We start from the raw sequence: 19164 nt of genomic DNA, 5'->3' as shown, positions 1-19164 counted from the left end.
AAATTCGAGTGTCCTCTTTTAGGAAGTTTCCACTTTTTGTCTCGTTGTAGTTCGGTTGTACGAAAATTGGTAGCACTTTGTAAATGACTTTGATGCTAGATGAGCAACGTATGCAAGGACAAGAATAAGTATAAGGGTGCAGAAGAGTGGATAGAAGCTCTAGTCACCAAATACCTCCTGTAAATGATTGCGTACAGCACTATTCGTGCACGAACGCAAGATTTGATGAACTCACAGTGCTTGTTCACTGCTTACTTTCACCACACTAGACCCATCCATAGCATGGGAACCATGGGAACTTGAGGAACCAGACGGGATAATTTATCACAACTTTCACACATTCGCTAGCGTAGGAAGATACCCGTGCAGAATCTGACGCAGTCCTCGCTGATATCTCAGCTTTCTAGGCGGGAGCCCACCACGATCCATGGTACCACGTGTATCGGTAAGACTCAGAGATTGCGCACCTCAGTTTGACACCCAAATAGCTCCCAGCCAATGGAAAAGAATCGGTACCGTATTGCTGAGTAAATCTTGCTTATGGTATAGCAAATTACATTACTAAATACGGGGACATATATACGAGACTGACACCGTTGTGCCCAACTTCAAATCAGCCTATGAGTTCGGCCACGATTAAACATCTAAACACAGGAACCGTACAATCATAGGAAAAATAAGACCGAAACTGTCCGATGTGTACAGAAAGAAACGATTGGGGTATCCAAATTTGCTCAAAACGCGTAGATAGACCTAGATGCGATGATGTGGTGGTATACGCGAAAAGGAAAAACGAGACCCTATCACTTCCAAGGAATTATGAATAGGGATCATGATAGATAGTGGAAACTCGACTGAGACGATTGTGGAGAAAAGAAAAAGGGCGAATTAGGGCGTAGGGCTCAGTCACCATCCCACATAGGCGGTACCCACTCCTGTCCAGGGTAGCTAGTCGCCTTCATAGTGGGTTCGTCATCCTCAACAGCAGGCAACTCAAACACCGGTCTGCTATAACTTCCGCGTCTCTCCCAGCCTGAAGGTCCCCCAGTAGTACTACCACCAACGCTCCTTAGGCTGGGGACCTGTCCGCCACCAGATGCACTCCGTTCAAGCTCTCTGGCTCTTGCCCTTGCAGCCTCGCGCTCTAGCCTCTCACGTTCATGTCTTTCGCGCTGCTCTTGTTCGCGTTGAACGCGTTCCATGTGTGCGAGATTTTCTTGCTGCAGAAGCTGGCGACGCAGAGACTCGGCACCCATGTCCGGTGACGTGCGTTGGGGCGATGCAGCCATCGAGGCTGGTTGTGGGTGCTGCAGGATACCAATCGATGGTTGACGTGGTCGAGATCCTGGTTGTCGGCCGCGTGATTCATACTCCAGATTCGTCGTGATGTTAGGTGGTCGAAGTGCTTCTGGACGACTCTTGTTCATTCCGTCGTTGGGTACACCGAGACCATCGTACGACGGTGGAGCTTCATCTGGTACCTGCTCGTCATACTGTGGCACGACCCTTTGTGACGAACCATATCCATCATCTCGAGACGAGGGATGATGGAACTGTTGTCGTTGATTCTCGAATGAAAATGGTTGCGTACTGCCAAATCCAGGCCGCACAGGGCTGTGGGCGACCTTCGGGGGTGGAGGTGGCGGTAAACCGCTTGCGGTGGGATTCACAGGACTACCTATTAGCGTCGGGTCAGGCGACATGGGGAGAGGGTACGCTGCGGGTGGTGGAGATTGTCCAGGACGTATCGGCGTGGGCTGTACAGGAGTTGCATCGCGATGGACCATGGGCTGCAGATCGTGACTAGACTGTGTAACCTGTGATTCCGGATCAGGCTGTGAAGAGTGCCGGGGTAGAAGTTCTCTGAAACCGCCGCCCTTTGATTGAGCATGTGAAGGCACAGTCGTTGGCGTCATCTGTTCCGGCGATGCACGAGGCGATGGTGAGCTAGCAGCTCTCTCAGCCTGTTGCTGTTGTTGAGCAGTGAAGCGCTCTTGCATGTATTGTCCCTGACGTGCTCGAACAATCTCCTGTTCAGTGGCGCCCTCTGGGAAGTTGAGGTGCCATGGGCGGTCTTGTTGATGTACTTCGGAGATACTACTCATCCTTGGCTTCTGGTAACGCTGCCCAACAGGAGGTGGAGAAGAATTAGGTAAGGCTGGTGAGTTTGAGATTGGCGATACTAGAGACATAGTGCTTGCATCTGAGTGTGATCGACCGTTGGGAGGAGCTGGAGACTGTGCAGATATCTGTGGCGATACCGTTTGCATTCTAGGTTCCGAGTCTTGACGATGAAATTGATTTGGTATGGGCTGCTGCTCCCGGTCAAGTGGGGATATAAAAGCCCCAGAAACAGGATTATACGCGGCTGGTATCGGAGGTGCGTCATATTTGGGCTCTTGCATAGGAGAAACAGGTGGTGGAGAAATAGGAACAGCTTCTTGAGAAGAGTGTTGAAGTCTGGGTTCGGACGCGTTATGGTAGGGAAGAGGTTGGGCATTGTTCGGCTGCCGTTGTTCCATGTGTTGGTCTTGCTGCTGTTGTAGGTGCAGTTGCTGGACTCGCGCATCGTCATTCAGCGACGACCGATCGTGTTCGTTGGTGAGTCTCCCCTGTTGCCGTAGTTGCTCGCGTTGTGCAAGCCAGGCCTGGTGAGCGAGTTGCTCTGGCGACGGGCCAGGATGTGTTTGCCGTTCCGATTGCTGAGTATGACGAGGATCCCTATGAACACTTTGCCTTCCCGCAGACTGCTGCCTCTCCTGTTGTCGCTCAGCCTGCGATACCGCATAGGCTCCCTGTTGAGGTATCTGCTGCTGTTTGTGCTGCTCCGCTTGTTGCCGCGCAGCTAAAGAAGCTGCGTAGGCTCCCTGTTCAGCTGAAGGTCGCTCAGCTTGAGGTTTGTAGTATCCGCCAATAGGAGGACCCGAGCTTGGATGACGCATGTGGGGAACAGTGCTTTCAGACATTCGGCTTGATGATTGTGCTGCATTGCCGGCATTAGAAGCAAGAGGGTGGTGTGACTGCAAACTACTCTGCCGAGCTTGGTGTTCCATCGCTAGCTGCTTTGTCTTGAGGAATGCAGAGCCTTCTTCCGGACGCGTATTGGACATCGATTTCCGTGCCGGCGGCATATTTTGCACCTGTTGATACTGTTGAGGTGGTCCTTGAGAATGCATATGTGGTGCTGGCTGAGATAACCCTAGCTTTGGACCCATGGGTGGCTCATTACGCACAGTATGTGGCGGCAGTTGTCCAGGAGGATAGTATGCCAAACCGGACTGTTGTGGCTTGTATGTTTGCTGTTGTTGAGGCAGCCATTGAGATGGTGGAGGTTGAACAGGAGGGACAGAGGAGCTCCGTTGAGCCTTCTGTGCCTTCTTTCCTTCTTTCGACAACTTGGACTTCGCAGCCGGCCCGTCGCCGCTTACACCACCTCGATTGAACAAAGCTCCAAATCCAGAAAACCTTTTCTTCTTTCCATTTTCTGGTGTTCCTGACTGGGTTACTTGGTACGACTGAGCCTGGGCTTGGGGCATGGACGGTGGTTGTAGAGGTGGAAAACCATTTGAGGCACCAGATGTCATAGGCACCCTTGCATCACGATGCAAGTCGGTCGAAGGTACCACTAATGGGGTTTGGATGAACTGCGGTTGCTGACCCATACTTGGGCGGTTGGGTGGCACGAAAGACCTGGGCTGTTCAGCAGGTCTCTCTTTGGACGCCTCTCTAGGTCGTGTGAACCTATCCATTACAGACTGAACCGGAGCACTATAGCTGGGATTGGGTGGAAGGGGCTTAGAATCCGAAAGCATGGTGGTGTTGCTAGTGCTCGGCGGGTGCTGAGAATTTGCTTGGGTTTTCCCGCCAAGGCTCTTAAACATGGATGAAAGTCTGGGTTTTGATGGCTTCTCTTGTTGTCTTGGTACTTGTTCGGCAGACGGTTGTGAACGAGTAGTAGGTGGTCTGAACTCTGCATCTTGATGTCGAGGGTATTGTGCTTGCCTCTGCATCATCTGCTGATGATGTTCAAACTGGTTCCTTGGTACACTGCCCTGCGTATGCGTCTGAATCTCACGGGATCCCACTTGTGCCTGCGGGTAATTCTGAGCATCCTGCGAAACTGGTTGACCGGGAATCATCGGTCTCCTTTGTGGCTCATGCAACATATGGTCTGAGGGTTGATTGGTCGGTGGTGGTTGGTAACTGACATTAGGATTCTCAGAGAGCACCTGCTGGGAAACGGATTCGCCCGAGGGTCGCCAAGAGTCAATAGCTGGCTGAATCGTCTTGCTTCCAGGATTGATTGACTTGACAGCGTGGAAAATGTTTTTCGACGGGCTTGGTCCTGGAGCAGGCACTGGTTGGTGCCGAGATGTGATTTGGTCTGGTGGCGGAGCCATGCTTGCTGGCGGATTCATCGAGTACACTGTCTCCATATTTCGTGATTGTTGTGGTTGATGTCGGTGCTGCTCAGGAGCTGGTAGCACCTGCATTGCGTTCGAGGCTGCGGCCTGGTTGATCTGGTCTTGAGGTTTACCATCCTGGTCTTCAGGCCCTGAAACGAAGCTCATTGGCCTTTCAAAACTATATCTTGGATGCTCCCCATCACGAGATGCTGGTGCACTCCCAATGTCGGAGGTTGAAGATCTTGATGGCTGTGGTCGTGGCGCTGTTCCTGGTACTTGGAGATCTGCAAGCCGCAAGGGCCGGCCACTCTTGTCTTGCACATCCTTGACAACTCCGTTGTGATCTGCATAAAGATCGAAGTCATCATCTCTGCCATTCGCTGTATGATCGCCATACGACGTTAGAACTTCCTCAGGGATCTGTGGTGGAGCCGCCGAAGGCTTCATGGTAGAGTCTGGTTGCATTCGACGAATGGTAGACGGGGTAGATCTTCCAGTAGATGTCTGTGAATATGGATTGTTGCCGTCGTCTGAGACCATGGCAGATATTTGCGAGAGCATGGACCTTGACCGCTCTGGAGCTGTTGTAGCATTGTTCGAGACCTGCAGTTGATGTGCTTGGTGTTTGAAGTCTGGAAAGTTACCCTGACCACGGAAGTAGCCATTTGACATTGTGGGATGAGAAATCTCGTCGTGCGGTTCTTCAGCCTTGGGTGTCTCGGGGCCATTCTGGGTGATGCGCGGAACCTGCGCAACGGGCGTTACGCGGTCGCTTTCATCTCTCATCTTATCAGAATCGTCTGTATCAACGCGCGGTTCAATTGTGGAGTGTCTGTGGTCCCATGATGTATCGACCAGATCAGATGCGGGATATCCTTCAACGGCGTTGACGCCCCGAGAAGGCGGCGTAGAGACGCGGCGCGTCGAGGTGTCGCTGTCAGCAGTTGCAGCATTGGCCCCCGCAAGGGTGTCGCTAAGCGAAGTCTCCCCATGCCCTCGTATTTGTTGCTGGGCTGGGGCTGCAATCTCGCCAATGGTTTCTGGTGGACTCCTTGCGTTCTCGCCGGGTTCCTCTGCAAACGTCGCTGCACAGGCTTGCGCGCGTTCGTCTGCATCCCCGAGACCCTGTGTGTTCGTGTCGGGCAGCTGCAAATCACTCTTGGCAAACCACACGGGGCTGAAGGCACGCTCTGCATCTGTCTTCTCAATTTTTGACGCAGTTTGATCATCTTTGTCATCGACGAGTGTATCTGATGCAGGTGTTGCATCGCGCGCAACAATTACCTCGGCCTCGGATGAGGGAATCCGTCGGACTTGACCAGTACGAAAGGCATCATCAAGAAGACCAAGAGTAGGTGATTCAACATCGGAGGCGCGATCTCTATACCCAATTTGTCGCTCTGCGCTGGAAATCTCGTTGATCCTGTGATGAGGCAGAATAGGTGAGCTCCCACGAGTAGACGTGTTGTATTCAAGCTCAACCGACGGATATTTTGCAAGATTTTGAGGGTTTTCTCGAGAGCCTGGGGCGCTAATGGTATCTGCAGATGGTCGTTCAGTTGCAACGACAGCGTCTGGTTGCTGTGGGATCAGAACAAAAGGCGTATTCTCGTACTTGATAATTCCAGCTCCATGGGCATCTTCGTCATCCTTGATACCCATTGCTTTGTCATTAATGTTTGACACAGCACCAGGAGACGGCCCAACAGGGGGTAGCACTGGACTGATACTATCGGGCTTTTGCTTCGTTTCCAGCATTGGTAAGACAGCCAACCCCCTTCCACGAACGGGCTCCTTATCACTATCCTCATCGCTTACATCCATGTGCTTGTTGCTATACCTGAATGACTGCTGTAGATCAAGTTGCGAAGACACTGGTAGTGGATCATGGTTTAATTGCGGTGGTTGATCGTCATCATCCATGTCGTCATGCTCAACCCTCTTCGACGCTTCATCACTGAAGTCAAACTGGAAGCCATCACGTCGAAGATCACCAGATTCGGCTGTGGGCAGATCCGGTTGGAAAGATCCCTCTGGAGCACGCAGCAATATCTTATAGTCATCAGCTCTTTCTTGAGCACTAGACGGCGGGTCGTCCTCGGCGAATACTGGGCGATACTCGTTATTCGGATTTATCGTAATTGCTGCAGGCATGGAGTGCCTGTTGGGCACGATCGGAGGCGTTGAGTGTCGAATAACGGACTGCAGCATCCGATGACTCGCACTATCCTGACTGGACCTGCGTCGATAGTGCTTGGTAGCAACTTCGCTTGGAATAGGAGGGACAGGAGGGACATGGTCCGCTGTGTCTCTGTCCGGATTCGAAAAAGCACTCTTTGCTGGAGAGGGCAATATGCCTAACCGCGGTTGTGAGGAGCTTCGACGTGGCGGTGTAGTACTAAAGTACTCGTTAAGCGCAGTGGGTGGGGTGCCGACCCAAGAGTCTGGTGCATGGAAAGAATGCGGTCGACGTTCGCCCATCAAATAGTGATGGAGCTCACGGGGAGGCGAGGTCTTAGGTGTCGAGCTAAAGACCGATGGGGTATCTTTCGGTAAAGCTACACTATTCGGTCTGCTTCTCGAGCGACTGGCACGGCGGAATTGTGACGAGAACGAGAACCGACGCTTTTTCTTTTCTTCGTTTGGGGTTTCCTCACTCTTTTCCTTTTCCTTCTCTGTCTTGGAACGTATCAAATTCAGTCCTGTCGATGCTCTTGATCTTCGTGTCACAAGTTCGGGTTCTTCGGAGGCTTCGCGGGAAGAAGGCGCGGAGTCGGCCCGGGCATGAGAAGTCTGATTCACGCATCACATCAGCAAAAAAACGCTACTGTAAAGAAGCCGAGCCGACCTGGATTCAGACTTGAGATTACGTTCAAATGATTATGGGGCTACAGGCGAGGACTACGGTCGTCAATGGCAAAAGAACGAAAACGCCCAAAACAAGGTCATAAACGCCGCATTCGATGTCCATACGATTCCATCCAATCACCCACCGTAGTCCATGGGTCAAAAGAAAAGGTTGTCTTGGCATCGTCGCATGCTGTGTAGAGAAATGGATAGAAGAGATCATTTGTCTACCTTTTCGCGGCCGAAGCGACTCTTGCCTTTCGCAAACAATCCTTTAGCACTAGTCATGCCCTTCCCGCCTAATACGTTGGCGGTATGAAGCAGGTCCTTGCCTTTGAGCTGCATCTGCTGATTTGCTATTCGTCCACCAAATCCTGAGCTAGCGGGTGCAGCAGTGGTGGGGGAGCTTGAGATCGCAGGGACTGGCACGCTAGCATTGTTATGCTGTTCAGTGCTCACATCGTGGCTGCTTGATCCTCCAAGCTTGCCAAATAGGGCCAGAGAACCAGTATGCCTATGACGTACCGAGCTTGTAGGGGCTCGCTGTACTGGGTAGCTCTGAATAGCAAGATCAGGATTCGCTTCGAGCGCAGAGTGTAGCCAGTCATTAAGACCATGATCATACTTCGCCCAGTACTCTCGCGTGCCATTGTAGGCATCAATTCGCTCAGCAGCTGTAGCCAGTGTTGCAATCTCTCGAGCGCCCAGAGGCTTGTCTGTGGTTGGCGACATGGGTGAAGCATCCTGCACAGCAATGGGCGCTGGAGGATCCCTAACGGGTGGCAGAATGGCTGGATGTTCCGTGGGCTGCTCGAGTTGTTGTTTTTCACTCAAGTCTGGCTCTTTGAGTATCGGCGATGGTTCATGATCCGCACTGAAGCGTGGAGGGAGATCCACGGCTTCTGGATTGAGCTCCGTGTTGACAACATGAAGTCCCGGCGAGCGTGTGTCCTCTCGAGTAGGGCTAGTGATTGGGCTGGTAAGTGAGCGTGCATGATCAACGGGCGGAGAAGAGGGTTGTGGTGGCATATCAGTATGACTAATAGAATCCGGTTTAGTGACCGTGACAGTGTGATCTGGGCCGAAGTATGAGTCGGGAAGAGGTTCAGACGACTCTTGGCGTTCCTGAGCTGCAACTTGCTCGACTGGGGAGGATACTACGGCTGCTGTTGATGCTTCTGTAGGGTTTGCTACGGGCACATCTTGCGCTTGCTCTTCTGGTGTTTGCAGTTGCGAGTTGCTTGCCTCCCAGCTGAATCGGTTGAGTATCACCGGTTTTGTCGGCTCCTCAGACTGCGGTAGAAAAGATACTGTCTTTCCCGACGGCTGGTCTTGAGAGTGTTGTGCAGTCTCGTGCGAAGACCGACGAGAAGCGCGGTCTTCTTCCGCCCAGTAGGTGTCATACTCACTTGGCAGTATAGAGCTGGCACGATTGGCGCCGGGGCTAACGGGCGCAAGCGATGATCGATTGGCTTCACTAGCCGGTGACGCTGGAGCCTTGAACGGACTGAGGCTTGCGACAATCTCCTTCCGCAAACGATCGCTTTCTTGGTCTTCAGCTGACGGATCAGTACTCAATTGGGGGTCAAGACTTGGTCGCTTGAACTGGCTCTCGAAGGGCTGTGAGGATCGGTCTTTCAGAGGTGCTGGTGGCGGGAATTCTGACTCTGGTGTATCCTTTGCAGGGGGAGTTGGTGGTGCACTTGAGTTGCTAGTGATCGTACGATCCAACTGAAGGGGTCTAGGGAGGTAAACGTTGCCGTGGTCGGTACGACGTTCCTGCTGCTGTTGGTTTTCGGATGTATTATCATCAGCTCCCAGGGTCGTGCGTATAGAATTGACCATGGCGGCTCCAGCATCTCTCAGTGCAGCAATCGGATCGGACGTGTCCGTTCCCGCTGCAGATACGCCAGCGACTGGGTGCTTGGGCGTTGTTGGCGTGAGGTCAGTTTTATTGAGTGAGTTTGTGCCACTGGTGTCGAGGCTCAATCCACGATCTTGCTCACCGTAATCTGACGGTGTCATAGCCGTGGTTGCGTACGATTCCCATTGGCCTGGGAGATGAGGGCGGAATTCTTTGACAGGACTGCTGTGTCTCGAATGGGTAGTCTTCGTTGGAGACCCCGCACGTGAGTTGTCATTGCTCCGTTCCCACGACTGAATGCTGTTCCTTGAGCGATTGGACTGTGTGGAACCACGTCTTGACGAAGCTACCTCTCCAAATTTACCAGCCAACGCTTGCACACGGCCTTTGCTTGGAGACTCGGAGCGATCGCGCGGCAAAACATCGTCGACAGGGCTTTGCGCATTATGCGATTCCAGGAAGGTGTCTTGTGACCGAAGCTCTGCTGCACCGAGTTCGGACGCACCATTGTCTGGCCCGTTTCTCGCGGCAGTGGCGATGTCTGCTTCGCGAGTAGCATAGGCAGAAGATGGACCTTGGAGACCGCCCTCCATCGCGTCGGGCGCCTCGTTGCTTTCCGTTGTAACAAGAGCGGATTCTGGTTCGGGCACGTCCCTGCTCGGTGCTAAGACAGGCGAACGAGCAGGACTGTCACCACGTGTGGGCGTAGCAAGGCCGCTGCGCGGTATGGAAGAGTTGGAGAAGTTGCGATTGTGACCTGGCGAGGGTTTCCGTGGAACGTGGTGCATTGGCTCGATAACATTGGCGGATGTTGGCTGGGTGATGGGCGTCGTAGTTTCACTAGGTTCTTCTGCAATAGCGGGTGTACTACCTTCGGCCTGGTTACGGTTCCTCAGTGCAGACGCTGCAGAGCTGGGTACGCGGCTCATAATTGGACTGATCCCCGATGTACTCCCAGTATTGCTTCTCAACAGGTCCGAACTCGAATCGTTGTCGTTTGATATGGGTGTTGGCGGAACCGAGCGGTTTTCATCAGCGCGAGTGAAGGCTTGGTCGACGACGGACCGTAGGCCCTGGTCATCCTGGGGTGACGCAAGAGACTGGTCTTGGTGGAATTGCGGTTTGTCTTGGTGCGGGGCTGCTGCATCGTAGTCAGGCAGATAGTACTCGCTCTTGCGCTCGGCGACAGTTTCCATGGGCTGCAGCGATCTTCCACCTTCTGTAGGAGAGGTGATGTTGTCTCGTGTTGGGGAAGATAGGGAGTCCAGACTTGGTCGCGACGATTCTAGCGAAGCACGTTGCCGCTCCTCCTCATGCCGCTTGTAGATGTCCGCTGGCCTGATGAAAGGCAGCGGCTTGTCGGATTGACTACCCTGACGAGACCGAGGGGAAGTCGGCGCTGGCATGTCTCCCTGGCCTATGCTGCTCTTGCGAGGAGGGAACTGGGTGTTGATGGGTGGAGTGAAATCAGCAGGGACCTGTGATATGCGTGTCTGAAGAGGCGGGGGCATGGCAGAAGGGCTGAAGTCGCCTCTCTCTCCTGTGTCGTAGCCCTGACCATAGCCACCAACATTTGTCTGTATCCGTGGCTCTTCATGCTGTTGGCCGTAATTGTGCTGGGGGTGTGGTATCGTTGAGGAGAAGGCGCGCTGTTCTTCTCCGTGCTCAAATGAATTCCTCCGGCCTTTTGGGAGAGGCGCCTGCTGCGAAGGGTCGGTGAAGCTGCGCGACGGCTGCTCTAGACGCTGGGCATAGTATCGCTGCGCCGGCGCTTGTGACTGTTGCGGCTCCTGGTTAACGCCGTACTCGTCGTACTCGTCATAGTCGCCCCAGTCATCGCCATCATAGGCGTTCTTCTTCGCCTGCACCCATTTCTTTGTTTTGGCACGATTGACGTTGGTCTTGAATGACACGGGCTGGCCTGCGGAGAAGGGCGACGCGCTCCGGTCGCTAGCACGAGTCAGTCTATGGATGCATACTGCATGTGTATAGTTGCCACCTACAGTGGTGACCTAGCTTCTTCCGCCTGGAAGCGGAATGGGCCGGACATGCTGGAGTAGTATCAAAGTCGGGGTATAGGATGTGCACACCACTCTAGCTCTACTAGGGCGGAGCCCAAAACCAGCTATATCCTACAGCGCATGCAATCCAGGGAGGTGAGAGGATGTCTACCGAGACAGACACTGCGACAAAGGTGCTGGCTGGGTGGTGCGCGATTGCAGCACTGAGGGGGTGGTTGACAGCCGGAGCGATGGTGATAGACAGCGTGGCTGGAGCAAGGCGGGAGGGACTGGCTGCGGGTTCGACCAAGCTTCCGGGATAACGTCACCTGCTGCGCGTGCTGAAGGCCCGACCTGAAATGAGACCAAGAATCGCACACCCACGGTAGAGTTGAAATGAGCAGAGGGATGAAGAGTGATTGCAGCTTCACTACAGTCCATCAATTTCGTCACAGCACCAATTCTCCGCGCGGCTTGACGGCTCTACGGCTCAAAGGCCAGTGCCACTATCGGATTGCAGCCCCGTCAGGTGTGGCGCAGACGACAGCCCTAAATTAGGACGTGACATGGGCCACGTTCCCCAATTCACCCCAGCCCGCGCTTCAACCCTCAACATATTCCACTTTTTGCTGCTCGACCTCCCCCCACGGACAACTCGATCCACCAGCACGCACGTCTGCGTCCCCCGAAATCCCGTCCAACGCTAGAGTGAAAACTAGTGACCGCAGTCATTTCCCCTACGCCACGTACCCGGGCAGACTTCCGCGTCGGATCAGAACACCCTTCGGCCTTGCCATTGCTGTCCTGATACTACGAGAGACGCGGCTTGAGCATTCCACCAACTGAGCGCACATCCGTCTTCTACCCCGGTGCAACTTCCACCCTTCCAGCGCATCCGCATCCGCACAGCCTCGCTGTTCTGCCGACAGGTGGTGTGCGCCTCCCCTTTTCCGCTTACACACAACACAACAAACCGTCGCCATGGCCGTATCGATACAGGACCGCACCGACGAATTCCGCTCTATTCTTGCGCAGGCTCAGCGACGGCAGGCACAATCCAAGACGGGCGCGCAACGGCAGTCGCTCCTCACACAGCAAGAGAAGGCACAGGCAAATGCCAACCCACGGCGTCAACGCTCCGAGTTTGCGCGCAATGCCGCAGACGTTGCCCGAGGTGTCGCAAGCACCATGCAGAAGCTCGAGCGCCTCTCACAGCTGGCCAAGCGCAAGACGCTTTTTGACGATCGGCCCGTCGAGTTTGACGAGCTCACTTTTGTCATCAAGCAAGATATGACCGCCCTGTCAGGCCAGGTGCAGGCTCTCCAACAGATGAACTCCAAGCAACACCCCAAGTCGAAACCTGGTGTGGATCAAGAGGGAGAGCACAACAGCAATGTCGTGGGACTGCTAAAAGACAAACTACAAAACGTGGGAATGAACTTCAAGGATGTCCTCGAAGTGCGGACAAAGAACATGCAGGCATCGCGGTCGCGCACCGAACAATTTCTGTCAACAGCTGCCCAGCAATCCCACAGCAGCCTCGAGCCAGGCAGGACCGATTCCCCGTTATACCAAACACCCCAGCGAGGCCGCTCTCCCGGAGGTTTTGGCCGCAATACTAGCGCAGTGCAGCAAGACCTGCTCTCGCTCGAGCCTTCCGGTTCGTCGGCTCTGACGCGAGGCGGTCCCCAATCGGATGCACAGATGCTGCTGATGGAAGAAGCTCAGCCCCAGAACGCATACATTCAAGAGAGAGGACGGGCAATCGAGTCGATAGAGTCTACCATTCAAGAGCTAGGAGGCATCTTCAGTCAGCTCGCCCAGATGGTATCTGAACAAGGAGAGCAGATCCAGCGTATCGACGCCAACACTGAGGACGTTGTAGACAATGTCGAGGGTGCCCAACGCGAATTGATGAAGTACTGGAGCCGTGTGCAGGGTAACAGGTGGCTTGTTGCAAAGATGTTCGGTGTGCTAATGATTTGTACGTGTCTTCCATCTCCAATGCATGATCAGAAAGCTAACAAGGCGCAGTCTTTTTACTCTGGGTACTCATTTCCGGATAGATTTGCGCTTCAATGTTATGGCATGTTCCGGCGTTCAGGAAGACTAGAGGCACCATCACCAGCTCGGTCTGGCATCGTCCTGGTAGAGAAGCTGTTGCATACAACGCTGCACTCTTTTTCACTTGTATCTATACTTTTTATCGTTTGTTCCTTTTGTACCTACGCTCCCATGAACACCATTACGTCATGAGCAGGCCGGTTAAGTCACTATTAATGAAGCTTATTTCTCTTTCACGTGCAACACCTTGAGACTTTTTATCCCGAATGTGGGGGTCTATGTATCCAGTAGCCCGATCCATGTCTGTGCACTATCCGATCTTCACTTGCGGGCCTTGGCTGCATATGTACAACATGCGGGTCGGTACATGGTCGCTTAGAGTAGTAGCAGCATCATTGCGACGATGCTCGGAATGGACAGCTTTTATTCTTTTGTGAATTTGAACATGTCTTCAACAGAGTGCTGTGACGGGTGCACATCTGCTTTTGCTCGACGGGAGTACGCGCCGAAGATCATCACCACCACATGCGTCATCGATCAAGGCAACGGTGCGATCGACCATGGGATGAAACCAAACTGCGCGGTTATCCACATTTACGGCTGCTCGCTGTGGAAAAGTCTTTGCGCCGTATCACCAACGTCGCAAAGAAAGTACATATGACCGGTGACTCAAGGATGCCCCCAATGTCCGCCGCTAGTATGTACATCAGCGCGACCAGTCTTGACGTCGGAACGGGTGGGAACTAAGCTGCAATGCCGAAGCTATACGTCAATCACTTGGTGAACTACCGGGTAAGTACTCCGGCTACACCGCTATGAGTCGTAGGAAGACGGTTGACAGGCGCCGAACTATGCATGCCACCTCCAGGAGAGGCCGGAGGTGATAACAACGGTTGTTAGATCGTCACTAGGTCGCCCCATTGGCGGTGCGAAAGCTGGGAAGTGCGACATGACGAAAAGAACGGCGCAACATCGGCCGGATAGCTGCGTTAGTTTGACGGGCGCAAACTCATTAGCGGCCTTGAACAGATGTCATTTTGGATTCGGGCGAGTGGGATGGCATGCAAGCGACATGCTGAATGCAGCATCAGCAGATGATCCACCTGCTGCAGAGTGGGCGTGTGGGCGTCTTCTATCTCACTAGCGCCCTCTCCTTCCATCCGTATGTCAACCACACTCTCACACCGACTTGCGACCTCGACACCTGATCCGCCCTGTTTCTGCTGCACCCCTCCGTTAGTCGCCCAAGATTGTGTGTGCCGGCCCTTGCGCCTCTGACGCCTCTGTCCTACGCAAAGAGACACAACCCCTTCGCCGCCGCCCGCATGTCTTGGTAGCGAACTCTTGACATCAACCAACAGGCAAGTGCATGCGCGCTCCGGCGCAATGCCCGACCGCATATGGGACGAAACCGCCGCCCTCGGCACGGCTCCCATATTCGACGATGCTGTCTATCTCTCCGAAGCCCTGGGCCTGCCTATGAATCAGAATGAAGACCATCTCGACGCTGAGTTGGCCCTGCTTGCTCGCGAATCCGGTATCCCGGATCCTTATCGCTTCGTACCCCCGCCCAAAACCATTTCTCGTGCAATCTCGACTATGACGTTGGACAGCGATCAGAGGAGTTCCCGCTCAATTCACTCCCAGGAAACACAGTCAACAAGCTTCACCTCGGCGCCTTCCCGGACATCAAGAGACCATCTATTCTCTAGCGACGGCTCAACCACGAAGAGAGTGCCCGCAACGCTTCCACAGCCTACATGTATTGTCGAGAACACTAAAACCGTCGCTGAACGTCCTGAGTGTGACTTCAAGTCAAGGCAATCATCGACACTGTCCATCGCTCCTTCTGTCGTTTCTAGCTCGACATCGTCACGGCAAGCGCACTCGCGGAAGAAACGTAGCTCCGCCATCTTCTCCATGTTCCGAAGAGACTCGGGGTATGTCAGGGTCAGTGAATATTGTAATCCTCTTGCTAAAATCTTTCCAGTAGCACTTGCACTACGTCGGCCTCACACCATGGACACCACAGCAAGCCACGAGGCGCAAAGCTGGCATGCGGTCACACGTTGTCTGACTACGATATCCGCGCGCATATACAGGAGGCGTCAAAGAGAGGCTCACATGTTATGCCCGAGTGCTGTGGAAGCGTAATACCGCGCTCAGTATTGGAGATCGTTCAGACGAAAGAAGAGACTAAGCCTGCTATGGATCATGCTGTCGACCTGTCCGACTCCGCTTTCCGTGACTCTGGCTATTGTGAGATCGCAATATCAACTGCCGACCCGCCACATCCAACCAAGAATCTTTCAAGTTCAGAAAAGCCTTCCGCTTTGGCGCAAGTCCCAGCCAGACGCAGCCGGCACGAGGCGATCAATATTGACTCAGCGTTGGCGAACGAGGCTTTCAAGAGCTTCAGGACACAACAAAAGGAGCAGTTTGAACGTGTTTCTTCTTTCGAGTGCAATCAGAGAAAAGCTTTGTCAACGTACCATCGGTGCTCGATGGTGCTTCTAGAGGCGCAATATAGGATCAAGAGAGAGGAGCGAGCTGAAAAGGTATGTGTGAATCGAACTATCGTGATACATGTCAGATGACTAAACCTCTGCAGCACAACGAGGACCTCGAGCGGCTAGAAGAACGACAGCTCCTCGCTGAACATGACCTTCTGAAAGCGCAATCCCAGGAAACACAAAACGTAGCAACAGCATTAAAGTATATCGAGGCTTACTGCTTGGGTACAAGAAACGATGAGGAGCGCGCGCATACTGTGTCAGAAGAAGACTTCAAGAAGCTAGATCGTCAAAGAATGATTCAACAGGATCTCCCAAGAAAGCACGCGAGTGCGATCAATGTCTTACGGGCAAGGCAAGAGCTGGACACAAAACGAAGGATAGAAACGCAGGAAGCAGAGCTGCAACAACTACTTGTAGATCATGAAAATGAAAAAATCAGGAAAGAGGCTGAATATCAGAAAGAGTTGGAGAGGCTTGACGCAGTCATTGAAGTGAGACGAAAGAGGCTGTTGCAGAGGTGGGATCTCAAATTTGAGATGTGGCGACGAGACTGGGAAGCGCAACACAACACGACTCTGACGGCGGAACTCGAACATGAGGACTGGCCGTCTCGCAAAGCGGATCATGCCATTTCCATACCCGAAGCAAGTTCGCTTGCTCGATATGTCAAGGCTGCAGCTTGAGGCTGCGACATGTCTTCCCCTCAGGTTCTCGTACATATTCTTTCTCAGATTCCGCTTTTGATGTTACCAAAGTGGCTTCACTCTGGGCGTCGTCATCATTGTTGTTATCGTCTTACAGCGTGGCGTTATATCGGGCACAGGCGCCGACATGGAATCATCTTCCATTCTTTGCTGCATTGGCGGGTTTGTATCTTCGCGACTATATACCCCTTTGCGCACACGAACACGCGTTTCCTCCATCTTTTTCTCGGATATAATATGCTAGATTCCGCATGTAACAGACCAAAAATCTCGTTTGGTTGGATAGCTAGATATACAATGTTATGTTGTACTGAAACTCCGTCGACGACGAAGCTTGAGATCACTACACCACGTTCCGGGTCCCAGTTGCGTAGTGACCCAGACTTTTGGGTGCAGAGAAGGCTCACCCTGACAGTTGGGAACATCTTTTGGGTGGGGTGCAGGCGGCCCAAGCTCCAGACTGTCTGCATAAGCTGCTACGAGCGAGGTGGTGGTGTGGTAGTCTAGACGGACTAGTGTTAGCAAGCCAGTCGCTCGGAGCAGCTCTCCGCCCTTGCGGAGCATTTTCCCGCCCCTACGGCGATTAAATAGCGAACGAACGTCGTTCACTAGAATCGACGGCTTGGCATGAAGCTGACCGAAAGAGGAAATATGCGTTTATTATGCTATGGTGTGAGTATTGGTTCCCGCAGGCATGTGCGAAAGATGGCTTTTTTTTTCTGACATAACATTGTGAACTGCAAACAGAATTCATGGCGTCATTGCGAGGGTAGCAGAAGAGAGTTGCAAGTAATCGAAAATGTAAGATTGCTATATGGGTATCATGCTAGATCGTAACTCGTAGAAACATCACTATCCTCCAGACAGCCTTCCAAAATGCCCATTGGCTTTTGATGCCGGTCGTGCAGCAGTCGCGGCCGACGATAAAATCTCAGCCCCGAGTGAGATCGCTGTTGTATTGCTCGACTGGAGCTAGCATATCCCATTGCAAGCCCTCTTGGGCATCCATAGCTGGTGGCAGATGATCCAAGCCCATTGCTACATCCATCTCATTATCGTCCTTTAGAAGTGAGAGCTGATCGAACTGCTGGTCAAAGAAGCCATGATGTGCATCCATGGCCTTAGGATCAGGGTAAGGTAGCACGGAGGTGTTACCTTCCATGAAATATTGAACCGGCGTCTCTGGCATGCTTGGCGTAACAGAGTCGAACATATTCATCGAATCATCGAAACCACCAATCCAGAACTGTCCTCCACTAATGGCGTCACGCTCTTGAATCATCTCCTCAATCTCATCCTCGGGGATGTTGTGTTCGGCGAGCAGATGACGTCGTAGATCACGGTCCATGTAGAAGCGATACTCACATGTCTTGACCAAACAAGGGATCTCTCGGCCTTGTTCATAGCCAACTCCAGTAAGCATGGTCAGCATCGAGGGCTCTGACTTCTTCTTTGACTTTGCAGCTTTTCGCAACTGTTTGCGGTTGCCGAGACCAAGGTGGTGTGTCCGTACGTGCTGATCGAGAGACGACTTCGCTTTGAAGGAAGCGCCGCATGCATTCTCGCCATTCCAGGCTTTCAGATCTGCGTGTTTGGAATTCTGCAGAGCATCTGATGTACACGAGTACTTGAATTGTTTATCGTGGACGGTCTGGATATGGACAGTGAGGTTGTGTTTCCGGTTGAAGACACTCTCACAGCCTAGTCTGGGACAAGCATACTGCGATTGTTCTTGTGGGTCGCCATGTGCTGTGTCGAAGTGCGTCTTTAGATTGGATGCAGTCTTGAACTTCTGGCCGCACTCTGCACACACAGGTGGGTGGCACTCACTCGTGTGCGCCTCTAGCTCTTCTTTCGTAGCGAATGACGGAAGTTGCGCGGGAACTGTGACTGTTTCCCCAGACTCGGTCTGCATTGTTTCCGGTTCCGTACCAGTCACGCATAGCATGCAGAAGTGACCCTGCTCTTGCGTGTATGCGTGTGCCCTTTGCATATGCCGCTGCAATGCTCCCTCAGTCTGAAAGCCACTCGTGCATCTCTCGCCTGTCTCTTCATCCACACGAGGGCAGGTGTAGGGCTTGACTTCCAGGTGCTGACTCTTGATATGTGCCTCTAACGCCTTCGCCTTCCTGAACGCTTCGTTGCACGGTGGAAAGTCGGTGCAGTAGAACTTGGACTCGTGGACGTCTCGATGCCTCTGGAGCCTGCCATTGGAGGTGAAACTCTTGCCACACCCATTCCAATCGCATGTGAACGTTCGCTCGGTTGCCGGGTCGCTATGGGCGTTCTTTAGGTGGCGCTGTAAGTGGTCTTTTCGTGGAAACGTCTTGTCGCAGCCGGGCTCGGTGCAGACGAACGGTCGCTCCTTGTTGTGACTTCGCATGTGCGTCTCGAGGCGACATGGTCGGTTGAAGCGTTGCGAGCAGGTTGGACACACATAGTTCCAAGCGCGGCGAGCCTCGCTCTCAGCCCTTAACGTGCCGTTGTCGGTGTAGTTGACCTTGTAATCGGTTGAATCGTCTGAAGCATAATCCTGCTCGGCAGTCTTCTCCGCAGCACCTCCGGGAATGTTAGCTTTTGGTGACAACGTCATGGTGGTTGGGTTGTCATACCTTTGCGAGACCTCTTCTGCGGCAACGTTCCAATGTCCTCTGTGGGTTTCCGTTTCGGAGCCATAGCGATGCCTACAACTTGCGGGTTGTTTATGACAAGCGGCTCAAGGATGCGGAGAACCATGGACGATATTCAAGGTCCACTGTATTT

General features: G+C 53.1%; 5 protein-coding genes across 5 annotated transcripts; 2 read left to right on the top strand and 3 right to left on the bottom strand.

Annotated features, from left to right (window-relative positions):
• Nucleotides 1-902: 902 nt before the first annotated feature.
• Nucleotides 903-6887, bottom strand: J4E82_000636 (uncharacterized protein; the record flags this gene model as incomplete). Its single annotated transcript, XM_051726957.1, has 1 exon — nucleotides 903-6887. The coding sequence occupies one exon, from the start codon at nucleotides 6885-6887 to the stop codon at nucleotides 903-905; it is 5985 nt and encodes a 1994-aa protein (XP_051593382.1).
• A 585-nt stretch (nucleotides 6888-7472) lies between these two features.
• J4E82_000635 (uncharacterized protein) lies at nucleotides 7473-11167 on the bottom strand (the record flags this gene model as incomplete). Its single annotated transcript, XM_051726956.1, has 2 exons — nucleotides 7473-11067; nucleotides 11121-11167. 2 exons carry the CDS (start codon nucleotides 11165-11167, stop codon nucleotides 7473-7475), a joined length of 3642 nt encoding a protein of 1213 aa, XP_051593381.1.
• A 931-nt stretch (nucleotides 11168-12098) lies between these two features.
• Nucleotides 12099-13183, top strand: J4E82_000634 (uncharacterized protein; the record flags this gene model as incomplete). Its single annotated transcript, XM_051726955.1, has 2 exons — nucleotides 12099-13101; nucleotides 13152-13183. The coding sequence occupies 2 exons, from the start codon at nucleotides 12099-12101 to the stop codon at nucleotides 13181-13183; spliced, it is 1035 nt and encodes a 344-aa protein (XP_051593380.1).
• A 1384-nt stretch (nucleotides 13184-14567) lies between these two features.
• J4E82_000633 (uncharacterized protein) lies at nucleotides 14568-16380 on the top strand (the record flags this gene model as incomplete). The annotated part of the gene is made up of 3 exons (XM_051726954.1): nucleotides 14568-15121; nucleotides 15172-15739; nucleotides 15793-16380. 3 exons carry the CDS (start codon nucleotides 14568-14570, stop codon nucleotides 16378-16380), a joined length of 1710 nt encoding a protein of 569 aa, XP_051593379.1.
• A 952-nt stretch (nucleotides 16381-17332) lies between these two features.
• J4E82_000632 (uncharacterized protein) lies at nucleotides 17333-19137 on the bottom strand (the record flags this gene model as incomplete). Its single annotated transcript, XM_051726953.1, has 2 exons — nucleotides 17333-18960; nucleotides 19014-19137. The coding sequence occupies 2 exons, from the start codon at nucleotides 19135-19137 to the stop codon at nucleotides 17333-17335; spliced, it is 1752 nt and encodes a 583-aa protein (XP_051593378.1).
• Nucleotides 19138-19164: the final 27 nt, after the last annotated feature.

This window comes from Alternaria postmessia, assembly GCF_024291825.1.
Source record: "Alternaria postmessia strain BMP 2775 chromosome Unknown scaffold_2, whole genome shotgun sequence".
Taxonomy (NCBI): Eukaryota; Fungi; Ascomycota; class Dothideomycetes; order Pleosporales; family Pleosporaceae; genus Alternaria; species Alternaria postmessia.
Note: the sequence above shows the minus strand (reverse complement) of the source record. Positions and strands in the feature narration are given on the sequence as shown.